This window comes from Tachypleus tridentatus, chromosome 1 (assembly GCF_004210375.1).
Source record: "Tachypleus tridentatus isolate NWPU-2018 chromosome 1, ASM421037v1, whole genome shotgun sequence".
Lineage (NCBI taxonomy): Eukaryota > Metazoa > Arthropoda > Merostomata > Xiphosura > Limulidae > Tachypleus > Tachypleus tridentatus.
The window spans coordinates 111,232,260-111,246,895 of record NC_134825.1 but is presented as its reverse complement, the minus strand read 5'-3'; the positions used below and the strand labels follow the sequence as shown (position 1 = coordinate 111,246,895).

General features: G+C 35.8%; 1 protein-coding gene across 5 annotated transcripts in view; it reads right to left on the bottom strand.

Moving 5' to 3' along the window:
• LOC143258442 (puratrophin-1-like) overlaps positions 1-14,636 on the bottom strand; it is a 135,137-nt gene that overhangs the window by 44,552 nt on the left and 75,949 nt on the right. For all 5 annotated transcript variants that reach the window (XM_076517386.1, XM_076517397.1, XM_076517406.1 and 2 more), the window contains one exon: positions 6,653-6,889. In XM_076517386.1, coding sequence (XP_076373501.1) covers positions 6,653-6,889 — 237 coding nt within the window. The remainder of the gene's footprint in view (positions 1-6,652; positions 6,890-14,636) is intronic.

Sequence of the window (14,636 nt, the reverse complement as noted above, 5' to 3'; positions counted from 1 at the left end):
GGTTAACTGTGAAAACAGATACTAAGTTCTGTACACCACGTTTTGTGGTTAACTGTGAAAACAGACACTAAGTTCTGTACATTACGTTTTGTGGTTAACTGAAAACAGATACTAAGTTCTGTACACTACGTTTTGTGGTTAACTGTGAAAACAGATACTAAGTTCTGTACACTACGTTTTGTGGTTAACTGTGAAAACAGATACTAAGTTCTGTACATTACGTTTTGTGGTTAACTGTGAAAACAGATACTAAGTTCTGTACACCACGTTTTGTGGTTAACTGTGAAAACAGATACTAAGTTCTGTGGTTAACTGTGAAAACAGATACTAAGTTCTGTACACTACGTTTTGTGGTTAACTGTGAAAACAGATACTAAGTTCTGCACATTACGTTTTGTGGTTAACTGTGAAAACAGACACTAAGTTCTGTACATTACGTTTTGTGGTTAACTGTGAAAACAGATACTAAGTTCTGTACACCCCGTTTTGTGGTTAACTGTGAAAGCAGACACTAAGTTCTGTACATTACGTTTTGTGGTTAACTGTGAACACAGATACTAAGTTCTCTACACCACGTTTTGTGGTTAACTGTGAAAACAGATACTAAGTTCTGTACACCACGTTTTGTGGTTAACTGTGAAAACAGATACTAAGTTCTGTACACCACCTTTTGTGGTTAACTGTGAAAAGAGGTACTAAGTTCTGTACACTACGATTTATTAATAGCTATGAAAACTGGAAGTTTCTGAGACATTTTATTATTAATCACAAAAACAGCGAGTTTCGAACATGTTAGTTCTAGCTTCGAAAACAGCAAGTTTCTTACACTACGTTTTACCCCAACTACGATAAATTTTATCAATAGTTATTTGATATTCGAAATATTACGACTAAATTTTCCAATAGTTAAAACACAACCTAAAAAATTTTAACAAGCAGACATTTCAGTCAAATATCTTCTCCTTTTTAATTCCAACTCCTTTTTAACTCGTGTTGGGGGCGTAAAACATCCGAATTTATTATAAAAGAAACAAGAAAATGAAACACAGGTATTCTCGTTCTGTGGTTTGCCTTGACACTTCTTTAACCCTCTACATCAATATCTCACAGATGTCTCCACAGGAGTCTTTGAGAAAATAAATTAATCAATTTTGTTTTTTACCGCTAGAGGGTTTTCCATCTGCTTTGACTTTTTCCTTTCATCTATTTGTAAGTACACACACTGTCCCAGTTTGTTAGTATATACACTGTCCCGATTTCTGAAGTTATGTGGTTAGCTCTGTTGGAACGTGATGTTTGCTTCTTTAGAATTAAAGCACAAAGCTACACAATAGGCTATCTGTGCTCTACCCACCAATAGTATCGAAACCCGGTTTTTAGCAATGTGAGGACACAGACATACCACTGTGCCACTGGAGTGGGGGAAGGGCGAATTCAAGGTACTAAAAAACTGTAGTAAGTCTGAAGGTCTATAACAGTTTCATTCGGATTTCGATACCCGTGATGAGCAGAGCACTCGACAATGAGTTATCAAGTATTATTGTCAGTGCTGTGTGGTTATTCTGAGTATAATGAAGTTACACTCCTTGGTGCCTCGACCTTTGACCCCAGGATTTCATCCCTTCCTCAACTGGTAATGATGAACTTTCTTAACGTGTCACGAAGTGTGCGAAGAGTTAAAAACTAGGTTGAAACAGTTGAAATGACACTAGTTGAAACGGATCAAATAACACTTGAGAATACGTTAAAATATTCTGAACCCTTATAACATACATGACATATTTTTTAGTTTCAACGATCATGTATCATAAGGTCCGGCATGGCCTGGTGGGTTAAGGCGTTCCATTCATAATGTGAGGGTCGCGGATTCGAATCCCCGTCGCACCAAACATGCTCGCCCATTCAGCCGTGGAGGCGTTATAATGTAACGGTCAATCCCACTATTCGTTGGTAAAAGAGTAGCCCAAGAGTTGGCGGTGGGTGGTGATGACTAGCTGCCTTCCCTCTAGTCTTACACTGCTAAATTAGGGACGGCTAGCGCAGATAGTCCTCGTGTAGCTTTGCGTGAAATAAAAAATAAAATAAAATCTCGAGTAATAAACATCATAATATATATATAAGACGTTTCAAAATTTTGTTTTTGTCGCATGTTGAGGACGCAGTAAATTCCATATTCTGTTATATTAAACCTCCCAGTAGAAATCATGTCTTTTTTCAATAGCAAGTTTAACAGTGCACACAATGATTATGTGACACTTCCTGGTTTATCAGGAAAGTTTGCAGTTTTAATAAAGATGTTGAAAACAAAACAAACTGATCTCAAGCTACCGTCAACCTACAATAATCAGTTACTACTAACAGTATCAACAAACTGATCACTAGCTACCTTTAACCTACTTTAATCAGTTACTTCTAACAGTATCAACAAACTGATCTCTAGCTACCGTCAACCTACTTTAATCAGGTACTACTAACAGTATCAACAAACTGATCTCTAGCTACCGTCAACCTACTATAATCAGTTACTACTAACAGTGTCAACAAAGTGATCACTAGCTACCCTCAACCTACTTTAATCAGTTACTACTAACAGTATCAACAAACTGATGTCTAGGTATCGTCAACCTACTTTAATCAGTTACTACTAACATTATCAACAAACTGATCTCTAGTTACCGTCAACCTACTTTAATCAGTTACTACTAATAGTATCAGCAAACTGATCACTAGTTACCGTCAACCTACTTTAATCAGTTACTACTAACAGTATCAACAAACTGATCACTAGTTACCGTCAACCTACTTTAATCAGTTACTACTAACAGTATCAACAAACTGATCACTAGTTACCGTCAACCTACTTTAATAAGTTACTACTAACAGTATCAACAAACTGATATCTAGTTACCGTCAACCTACTTCAAACAGTTACTGCTAACATTATCAACAAACTGATCTCTAGTTACCGTCAATCTACTTTAATCAGTTACTACTAATAGTATCAGCAAACTGATTACTAGCTACCTTGAACCTACTTTAATCAGTTACTTTTAACAGTATCAAAAACTGATCTCAAACTACCGTCAACCTACAATAATCAGTTACTACTAAAAGTATCAACAAACTGATCTCTAGCTACCTTCAACCTACTTTAATCAGTTACTACCAACAGTATCAACAAACTGATCACTAGATATCGTCAACCAACTTTAATCAGTTACTACTAACAGTATCAACAAACTGATCTCTAGCTACCGTCAACCTACTATAATCAGTTACTACTAACAGTATCAACAAACTGATCATTAGTTACCGTCAACCTACTTTAATCAGTTACTACTAACAGAATCAACAAACTGATCACTAGTTACCGTCAGCCTACTTTAATCAGTTGCTACTGACAGCATCAACAAACTGATCTCTAGCTACCGTCAACCTACTTTAATCAGTTACTACTAACAGTATCAACAAACTGATCTCTAGTTATTGAGAACCTACTTTAACATTTGTTACTCGGTAACAGTTTGATGCTGGTCTCTAAAAACCAACTTCCTTTAACCGTTACAACAACACGTACACCATTTACTGACGTTACCAAATACTGTTAAGTATATCTAATTAAGCTGACTTTAAACACCGCTTGATATCCAGCCCTTATTATTAATTTGAAATCGAAATTTTGGGCTCACAACAACAGGAGTCAGCGTTAAGTTTCCAAATTTATAATATTAAAAATAGAGGTTGTATTCTCTCCGGAGGAAAATATTCTGACATTGCACTGTGTGATTTTGTGTTAAATACAAACAATAAAATTTGAAACTTAGACCTTAAATATTCCGATGACGTCAGTCGGAAAATATTTGTAATTACCGTTTCTTCAAAAGGGGTGGCAGGTTTACTTATTTATGAGCTACCACAACAGTTCAGTATAAAGGGACAACAGTTGGTTGTAATTTCTAGATACACGGAACTACAAACATATACCATTCTTACTATTGACAACTTAAAGTTTGTCCAAAAGGAAGATGAAACGTTCTGGTGACGGTCTTATTTCGCCCCAGATTTCTGTAAAGATACACTCTGTTTCTCTTCTAGATTGATCATACAATAACAACAGCTTCCAATTGGTCTTATTCGTTTAAAACATAAAATACGCACTTTAACGCATTCTGCTTCACGAAACATTGTTACCTGTCTTTTACTGTTAAAACTTCAGGTGGTTGTACGCGAAAAATGAAATAAAACTGAAGTTTATGAAAAAAACGAATTTTATTACACATTACAGCTTTTATAGTAAGAAAGGTTAGGTTTCAGAACAGCTAACTATTGATATGTTTTTTATCTGGTACGAGTTTCTATTCTCTCTTACAGTTATACCTTATAGTGCCAATAGATGGCACCACATGACTCACATGTTATCACCACCTTGGTTATGTTTATTGATGTTGGTGAGTTAGAATAACACTACTTAAAACTAGTTTTCGCAAATATTACATGAACATTTTAAGTATATAACATGTGACTAATAACGAAGTGACACAGATAAATTATTTGCTAAATTAAATACATTAGTACTCGAAAGAAAAGGAAAGTAAACCCGAAAGAAATTATCGACGTTACTGAAACGATATATATATAAAGAAAAAATTATATGAAGGATTTTACAAGTTATCAAAGTATCGTGATTTCGAATTAATAAAATCAATACACCTATTATGTCAGACCTAAATGTATTGTTTATCAATTGATCTTGAAAACAGTGAAAATGATAGTTTCTTATGTTTTTAATAGTCTCATGATTTTGTATTATACAAGCACAATGTTTCTTGGGTTATTATGGGCTCACGTAAAGAACAATAACTTTAAAATTACACTGAATTAATGTTCGCAACCTTAAACACTTGTTCATTGTGTGTCTATATATCTACTTATAGCAAAGCCATATCGGTCTATCTGCTCAGCCCACCGAAGAGAATCGAAACCCTTATTTTTAGCGTTGTAAATCTGTAGTCTTACCGCTATACCAGCGGAGAGCTGTTCATTGAGAGCAATATAAACAAACACAAATTATGATAAAAATATCGATTACAACCCAATAAAAGGTTTATGGGCGTCATTTCAGGCAGTAATTCACACATATTTCAGTTTATCGGCGATTTGTTTTCTTTTCTTAACGAGCTGGGCCCGGCATGGTCAAGCGTGTGAAGGCGTTCGACTGGTAATCCGAGGGTCGCGGGTTCGAATCCCCGTCGTACTAAACATGCTCGCCCTTTCAGCCGTGTGGGCGTTATAATGTAACAGTCAATCCCACTATTCATTGGTAAAAGAGTAGCCCAAGAATTGGCGGTGGGTGGTGATGACTAGCTGCCTTCCCTCTAGTCTTACACTCCTAAATTAGGGACGGCTAGCACAGATAGCTCTCGAGTAGCTTTGCGCGAAATTCAAAACAAACAAACAAATCTTAACGAACCACATAACGGTGAAAATTGTAACGATTCTACTACACGCGTATTTACCAAACTCCAGGCATATCTACAGTTTATTTTTTAATATCGATATTCTAACGAGATATGTCTACACACTTATCTGTAAAAGATAAATTTGAAAACTTTTATATAATAGTGTACGGGTTCATACATAATACATGTTGATTTAAAACGGGTGAACATTTGTTCGTGAAACTGCTTTAGTTGGGTTGGCTGAACAAGTGAAACGACACAAGTTTACTTTTATATTCAATTTTACAAATAATATAAAACCTTCGATCTTTGAATCCTAATTATAGAGATGAAAGCCTTGCTGCGTAACAAATCGTTACAACACATCACACCAGGGGTAAACCCTGTCCCGTGACAAAATTACTTCTGGCACTAATTTAACCGCTAAATCACCGAATTGTTTTTATAACGTCAAGTACCGGTAGGGGTCTATATACTGCATCATATGAAGTGATTATATTTTGTTTTTGTTGTGTTGTTAGTTACAACACGAACTGCAGTGTTGAATCTACGTCTTTCTACCGAAAATACTGTATCTCAAATACTTCATCCTCTAGGGGAAGCTTTTGTCCATTAGGAATTCCTTCATATACTATCCTGACTTACACATTGACTCACTCGTAAAGATTCGTTTGTTTGTTTTGAATTTCGCGCAAAGCTACACGAGGGCTACCTGTCCCTAATTTAGCAGTGTAAGACTAGAGGGAAGGCAGCTAGTCATCACCACCCACCGCCAACTCTTGGGCTACTCTTTTACCAACGAATAGTGGGATTGACCGTCACATTATAACGCCCCCACGGCTGAAAGAGCGAGCATGTTTGGTGCGACCGGGATTCGAAACCGCGACCCTCAGATTACGAGTCGCACGCCTTAACCCACCTGGCCATGTCGAGCCCACTCGTAAAGAACTGCAAAAAAAAACAGCGTGTATTATGACATACACGAAAGTCATCAATTGGAAAGTGTTGACTCAGCTGTAAATAATGGTGGAATTATATCTTTACCAGTTGGGATCATCGATCTTCTAATCTATACAGTCATTGGTCAATAACAGGTTAGTGTTTAGACACTTAAGTACGTTTAAAACAATAGACAGAGTCTGTATACCTTCAATGATTTTAGATTCACTGAACAATACATTCATAAGCCTCACCATAGCCAGAAAATAAAACTTCTCAAATTCCCTTTCGTGTTCCTTCACTGTAGCCAGTGGGTTGGTCATTCTCTTGTAACTGTCTAGTTCTTCGTGTTCCTTCACTGTAGCCAGTGAGTTGGTCATTCTCTTGTAACTGTCTAGTTCTTCGTGTTCCTTCACTGTAGCCAGTGAATCGGTCATTCTCTTATATCTGTCTAGTGTCTCTTGTCCTTCTCGACACAGCCATCCTATGACCTGCATGAAAAAAGATGTCCGTGCAATTAATTAATAAACATATCTGTACACATACACACACCTCAATCTCTGTACATACCATATTGCACATAATTTTAAAAAAAATGTCCTTCTGTTATGAAACTGAGCGGGAAAATGATTGGTTAAAATATAAAATGACGTTTTTAAAAGTTCAAAATAGGCATTGATTCACTTGCCAAAGATGAACCGAATAGAACAGCAAGGCTGAAAAATACGTGAAACTTATCAGAACTTAATAGATACGTTTATAAATCTATCACTATAATTGAGAAACATTATCTACAAGATTAAGCACTTGTGTCTGTTGGTAACGAGTACTTCCCCATATTCCGATCTCCTCTTACCACGAGACTTGCAGTAAGGCCCCCAGAGTAGGGCTACTCTTTTACCAATAAATAGTGGGATTGACGGAAACATTATAACGCTTCCATGGCTGAAAAGGCGAGCACATTTAGTAGGACAGGTTTCGAACCCGCGATCCTTGAACTGATAAAATAAAGGGAAGACAGCTGGGTCATGCAGTTCTAACCGTCAACTTCTGGGCTACTCTAATCGAATAGTGAAATTTGACCATTAATACACCCAATTAATCTCATAATACACCCAAAGCCCCAAAAGTGCAGAATGCCATTTTGCATCAACAGTACATGAACCATGGACAGTATGCTTCGCAGCTCGGCAAGCCAACCATTAGGCTATGACTGGTTCTAAACGTGGACGACTTCATTGGTACTTCAAAAGATAAGATTATAGTATACTTTGAACAATAAATTAATCTGTACAGCCTGATAGATTGTCACGTGTTTTGTTTATAAGAGTCAAACGTAGTTGTTCTTGTTTTAACAATACGGTGTGAACAAACTTTGCTGCAGAAAAAAAACCAAAAACAATCAGCCTTGCGTGACATGGACAGAGATGGAATGTCTCTCAAGAAGGTCAAAGAACGAGTTAATCAGGCCGAACTGAACGACCTTGAATCTTTGAAATATAACAAAACAGTTAAAAATGGTAGTGATGGTGGAAGGTGTAACACCCACCAAGACAGAGACTCACGTGACTCGATGATGCTAAAAAAATGGGTTGAAGACGAAAAGCTTGATGTAAGAAAATTGATGAAGACAACGAAGAATAAAAGACACAGGAGAACCGTCAACGTCAACCCATGACTGACTGACAAATTTCAAAACATGCCGAATTTATTTGGAAAACAAACAAACTGAGATATGGTCAAGAAGACTTATTCACTTAAAAGCATAAACTACAATTACCCTAACAAATTATTGCATATTTCACTGTTTCTTTTCGTACATGTTTTATTACATCTTTGTTTATTTGTATATAGTTACTACCTACTCATGTTTTACAGATATTAATTTTATTTTGTCTATGCTGTGCATATTATTTGCTTTTTCATTTATTTCTGTTTATTCCGAAGTCAACAAAAACCCATTGAAACAATTAATTTATTTAAAACAGTGTAAAACAAACGTGAAAAATGTAGTCACCCCTATCGTATCCCTTGGATCAGAGTGTGTATTCAATATGATTGTCCAGTGGGCTGTTCACTAACGTCTTAGGCCCGGTAGGTTAAGGCGTTCGACTCGTAATCTGAAGGTCGCGGGTTCGAATCCCGGTCGCACCAAACAAGCTCGCTCTTTCAGCCGTGGGGACGTTATGTTACGGTCAATCCCACTATTCGTTGGTAAAAGAGTAGCCCAAGAGTTGGCGGTGGGTGGTGATGACTAGCTGCCTTCCCTCTAGTCTTATACTCGAGCAGCTTTGTGGGAAATTCAACAAACAAACAAACGTCTTTTGTCATTTCACGTGTTACTTCAATAAAGAAAATTGCATTGCTTTTGTTTTTAAGCAGAGTAGATTGAATAGAATGCTTTGTCAGGACATCTTTGGTTTTCAACGCAAAGGGTGTATTAGAGCAGTCAACTTTATTAAGTAGTCGCTTGGATTACTTCCGATCGATGCTACCGTTCCTTGTAATTTAACTGAGTGCAAGGAAAGACTATTATTGGAGTGAGAGCTTTTTATCAGTTGTCATTTCTATAAGAAACGTCAAAGGAGAGATATTCAATTTATTCGACATGGTACAATAAAATCATACATGTATATAATATCAACATAAAAAAAAGAGTGAACCGAATTTGAAAAAAAAACATTTGAAAAAAATTAGCGGAGTTTTGACAATATATCCAAGAGTTCTCGGAGACATTGCTGTCCAAACTTCAGTTTAATTAAAAATACAAATTCCTATTGAAACAAACCCTGACAACCGCTGTGAATAAAGTTAAGGGTTCGGGCACGGTCTAAGAGAAGAGGTCTGAACAAATCTTGTGAAATACCGCTTGAAACTTTCCTTGTGTAAACTGGTTCACAATCACCACTACTGTTTCCTTCAGTGTATTACTGAACTAACTAACAATGTTGCCTAATCACGTGCTAATTAACATGTTAATGTGGTGAAGAAATAACTAACAACGTAGCCTAATCACGTGTTAATTAACATGTTAATGTGGTGAAGAAATAACTAACAATGTAGCCTAATCACGTGTTAATTAACATGTTAATCTGGTGAAGAAATAACTAACAATGTAGCCTCATCACGTGTTAATTAACATGTTAATGTGGTGAAGAAATTACTAACAATGTAGCCTAATCACGTGTTAATTAGCATGTTAATGTGGTGAAGAAATAACTAACAATGTAGCCTCATCACGTTTAACATGTTAATGTGGTGAAGAAATAACTAACAATGTAGCCTAATCACGTGTTAATTAACATGTTAATGTGGTGAAGAAATAACTAACAATGTAGCCTAATCACGTGTTAATTAACATGTTAATGTGGTGAAGAAATAACTAACAATGTAACCTAATCACGTGTTAATTAACATGTTAATGTGGTGAAGAAATAACTTCGTAAATTCTCGTTTACGAGACTAGCAGTTCTTGCATTTCGTGGCTAACAGGTTTATTCACGAAACATAACATTAACATTTTTGTCCGTCAACATCAAAAGTTCTGACACCAAGGGAAACACTTCATAAAATTTAAATACTACAGAACCGTACGAGGCCAATGAACAGATCAAAACAAGTATTCTAACACAAGAAACAAAATATAGACATAGTTAAATGGAAAAAAGATATAAAATCGTAGTAATTCTACTGCGATTCATTGTTTAGAAGCTTTCTCGCTTATCATAGTAATTAACAGCTTCTAATGTATACTACATTCTGTAGTGATGTTCTTTCAATCAAATATAGCTTCAGTATTAATATAATGGGATTAACCCAGAACGATGGAGTAACTTGGACCAAGCGTGGCTTATTAACTACACTCAGTGAACTGTGAATCTAAGGATTCATGGTTTAAGGCATGTTGCCTCAAAAACACGCTCCGCAACTTTTGAACGTGGAGCGATACCAAAGTCATGGTCAAAATCTATAATTTGGTCAGACTAGAGTGTCTCAAGAGTAGGCGGTAGGTTATGTTGACTAGTTGCCTTACCTTTAGTCTATCAATTAAATATTGGAGAACTACGTTTAGATAGCTATTCTGTAGCTTTGCAGAAATATCGTAAAAAATTATTTTTTATCCCTATGTTTCATTTTTAAATGAATTTATAGTTCGATTAGCTGCCTTAATATTCTACAGGTAGAGTCCTAGCGGTAATTTCTGTGGACTTTTTACAGGCTAGAAAACATTTACTAGGCTTAGCTAATGAACTATCAAACTAATAACTTTGTGGACATAACATAATTTAATTACATTGCTTACATTATTTCACAATTTTAACGTAATAATCATTATTTTAAAATAAATACTAGATAATGTCTGATTTCACATTGACGTTGTAAAATGCAATATTCACTAAAGCTAGTGACGTATGCATCTCGCCATTTTGGAACAAATGAAACATTAACAGCTCAATTAATATAAAAAATCCCACAGGTATTACATACAAATCACCATTATATATAAGAGGCCTAATCCTATTTCTTCGTTTTGCTGACCCATGTTGTGCTAATAGGCTTTAAACAGACAAAACTGCGGTTTACTGCAGAAAATACAGCCAATCAAAGCCAGATGGACTGTTACTAAACTTGAATCACAAACCTAACCCATTATGATTTAAGTGGGCTTTTGGGATTTGTCTTCCCCCATATCACATAATGGCAAAACTCCTTTAAATTTCATTAAGAATTCTCTTCTCTTCTGCCCCTAATTTCACACAGTAGCAAAGTATGTCACTTGGAATCTTCATTGGGCGGTTCGATCTATATAGCTTTCCAAACCTGACGATGACCGAAGAAGGTCGAAACGTTGTTCGCTCTTCTATGTAAAAGTGTTTTCTCAGCCCAAACGAGCCGTTTTTGCATATAAATATATAGCTTTCCATTGAACAAGAATTTTAAATGTTTCTTTTTTAAATAATAAATTCAAATGTTCGTTGTTCTCTAGATAAAATGCCTGGGTGACAGGTTCGCCAGATTTTTTCAACTTTACAAATAACTGTACTGCCGTATACGTACATAAATGTACTCTAAAATATTTGTTTTAATATAAAAAATACAAAAAAGAACAATATATGAATCACTGTGTTTAATATTTACTCATTCTTTAAATACGTTTGTGAATCGTAGACCTATTTATTTTATCGCATGATTCCGAAACTAAAAAAAAAAAAATTGTATTCAGACATAAACAAATAAATTTATCTCAAAACACACGATTTGTTTTACTAATATGAAATATAAATAACATTATCCATGAATAATTGTATCTTACCATGCATACAATTACAATTAACGGTACAGGCCTAAAACGTAAGTCATAAACAGTACCATGTCATACACATTTCTCAAAAAACACAATCGTATAATGAACAAAAAACGGCGGATGGAAAGGAACGTCACTCATAACCAGTTATAAGAAAATAAGTTTAACTGATATGATCTGAAAGTCTATTTAAATTAAGGTATAATTCTACTGTTTATGTTTTATATACTTCGATTTGTTTAAATTTGGCATTGTTAACTTAGTACAAACAAAGCCTTGACATCTTCTGAACATTGCGGACGCTGTTTTCAGGAAACGGAAGCTACGCGCCGTCTAGTGTTATAAAATACCAGAGGAAATTATTAATTTAACAAATTCTTTCGGAGCCTTTTGCAAATTACAAACAGTGGTAATTTACATTTAATAGCTTTTGCTCTCAAATATATTTGAGTTAATGGTTGATTTTGTTTTTTTTTTGCTGAAGAATTTCAGTCAGCGACTGAATAAATGTGCATAAGGTAAATCAAATATGTCGATTCTTTAACCATTATTCAACATTTTAAAAGTCGCGTATTTAATAACTCCAGTTAAAAATGAATTTTAAATTTTATTGTATGTGCGATAAAATATGCAATGTTATATAATCCCTATTTTTGTTTCATATTTACATACTTAGAGAAAAGAAAAAGGTTTGTTTGATTTCTTTTGAATTTCGCGCAAAGCTACACGAGAGCTATCTGCGCTAGCCGCCCCTACTTTAGTAGTGTAAAACTAGAGGGAAGCCAGTTAGTTATCACCACTCACCGCCAACTCTTGGGCTACTGTTTTACCAACGAATAATGAGATTGACCGTCACATATAACGCCTCCACGGCTGAAAGGGCGAGCATATTTGGTATGACAGGAATTCGAATCCGCGACCCTCAGGTTATGAGTCGAGTGCCATAACCACCTGGCCATGCCGGGCCAAAAAAAAGGTACAACAGTGCTTTGGAAATTGGCGAAAACTAATTCTATTGTTTTCTCTCCCAATAAATATCCGCCCTGTGGTACAGCAAGCGACAGAGCACAGATAGCCCACTGTGTAAATTTGTGCTTAATTACAAACAAACACACATCACGTCATTAAATTCCACAACTGAAGTCTTCTGGCAACCTTAAAATAATATAGCAAGAAATCAAAACCTCATATACTATCGTGTTATTAGGCGCCAAATTACAAAAACCTATGAAATGCTCAAGGGCTTACCGGCACGAACATCCTCCTTACGTCTCAGCGGAAAACAAAGAAAAAAAACTAGCCTGGAACCCATACGCAGAACCTCGAAGTGTGACAAAATTTCTAAATAGTTGTCCGCTTCGCTGGTTTTAACCCTCGAAATAATATGAGGTAACAGTAACCACGTGTTCTGATAACCTTTTTGTTTTACTGCATTAAGTCCATATGGCCTAGTAGGTCAGTAATTTTGGTAAATAATCTAGTTCGTATTTATGTTTCAAATAATGACTAAGAATCGCTATGTAGCGCAAGTCTTAAAAAACACACACCAGGGGATCATTACTAGTATATTTATCAGGAAAATAAAAATAAATAACGGTTACTCTACCGTATCTGATGAGCAGTTTGTGGTTTATTTTTGAGCATAAGCAAGAAACGGAAGGTAACTAGAATAGTTTGGTTATTTACTTTACAATATTATGAATAAAATAACGACTTGTCTTGAAGTTCTGCAAAACATTAAATGTTAAAAAAGTAGCAATAACCTAGTCACCCACTTAAACCATTCTGTATCAATACGTTACTAAAAAATACCCCCCCCCCTAAAATGCACAACATAGCGTCAAAATAAAACTCACGTCCGACCTGGTCAGGTGGTTAAGGCGCTCGACTCGTAATCCTATGGTCGCGGGTTCGAATCCCCGTCACACCAAACATGCTCGCCCTTTCAGCCGTGAAGGTGTTATAATGTTACGGTAAATCACACTATTCGTTGGTAAAAAGAGTAGCCCATGAGTTGGCGGTGGGTGGTGATGACTAGCAACCTTCCCTCTAGTCTTACACAACAAAATTAGGGGCGGCTAGCGCAGACAGCCTTCATGTAGCTTAGCGCGAAATTCAAAACAAACTCAACCGTTTTCTTTCTCCGCGACAAATGAACAAAATAATAATAAACTGAACTGCATTTAAAAAGTTAAAACTGTTACAAGACATTAATTTAATATAGCAACACTATAATGTGAACCAAAACAAAAACACTCAGTTATTTGAAACTAATTTTTTTACGTGACATTCGCTTTACCTAAACGTTACGGTTTAAGCCCATGAAGACTATCTCACTAACACCCAAATTCACAACACACACACACTTTTCCGCATATATATTAATTAAAATTAGGTCAGTTATATCAAACTTAAAAAAGGACTAGAAAAAATAATATTTATGCTTGTATTTTAATTGCCTGTTTTACTGACACATTTTATTAATTTCGGAAACAATCAAATACATAAAACTTACCGAGTGAGCATCCTACATTAGGCCTAAGTTCGCACTACTGTTATCGCTGCTATATAGGTCTCAGAAATAGGTGAGAATCAATATACAAGTTAACGGAAGTTGATACTACGGACCGGAAAATGTCAAAGTTAATTACTGGAACCAAAATTACGTCGGTAATCTTAACGGTCGACGCTCAACGTGATAGATCTAATAGAACGTTATAGTGGAGAACACACTTAGTCATAGCGGCTTAAAGCCACAAAAATGTTAGCCTGACTGGTAGCATGCGAGGTTAGAGCCATGAAGTTACTTAACAGCTTAATTCTGTGGTAAATATTTGTACGTTCAAATAGAAATGTTGGGGTAGTGACGTCAACATTTAGATATATCCGTTGACTGTACGAAAAGCCCATGTCTGTACCAGCACCAGAACAAT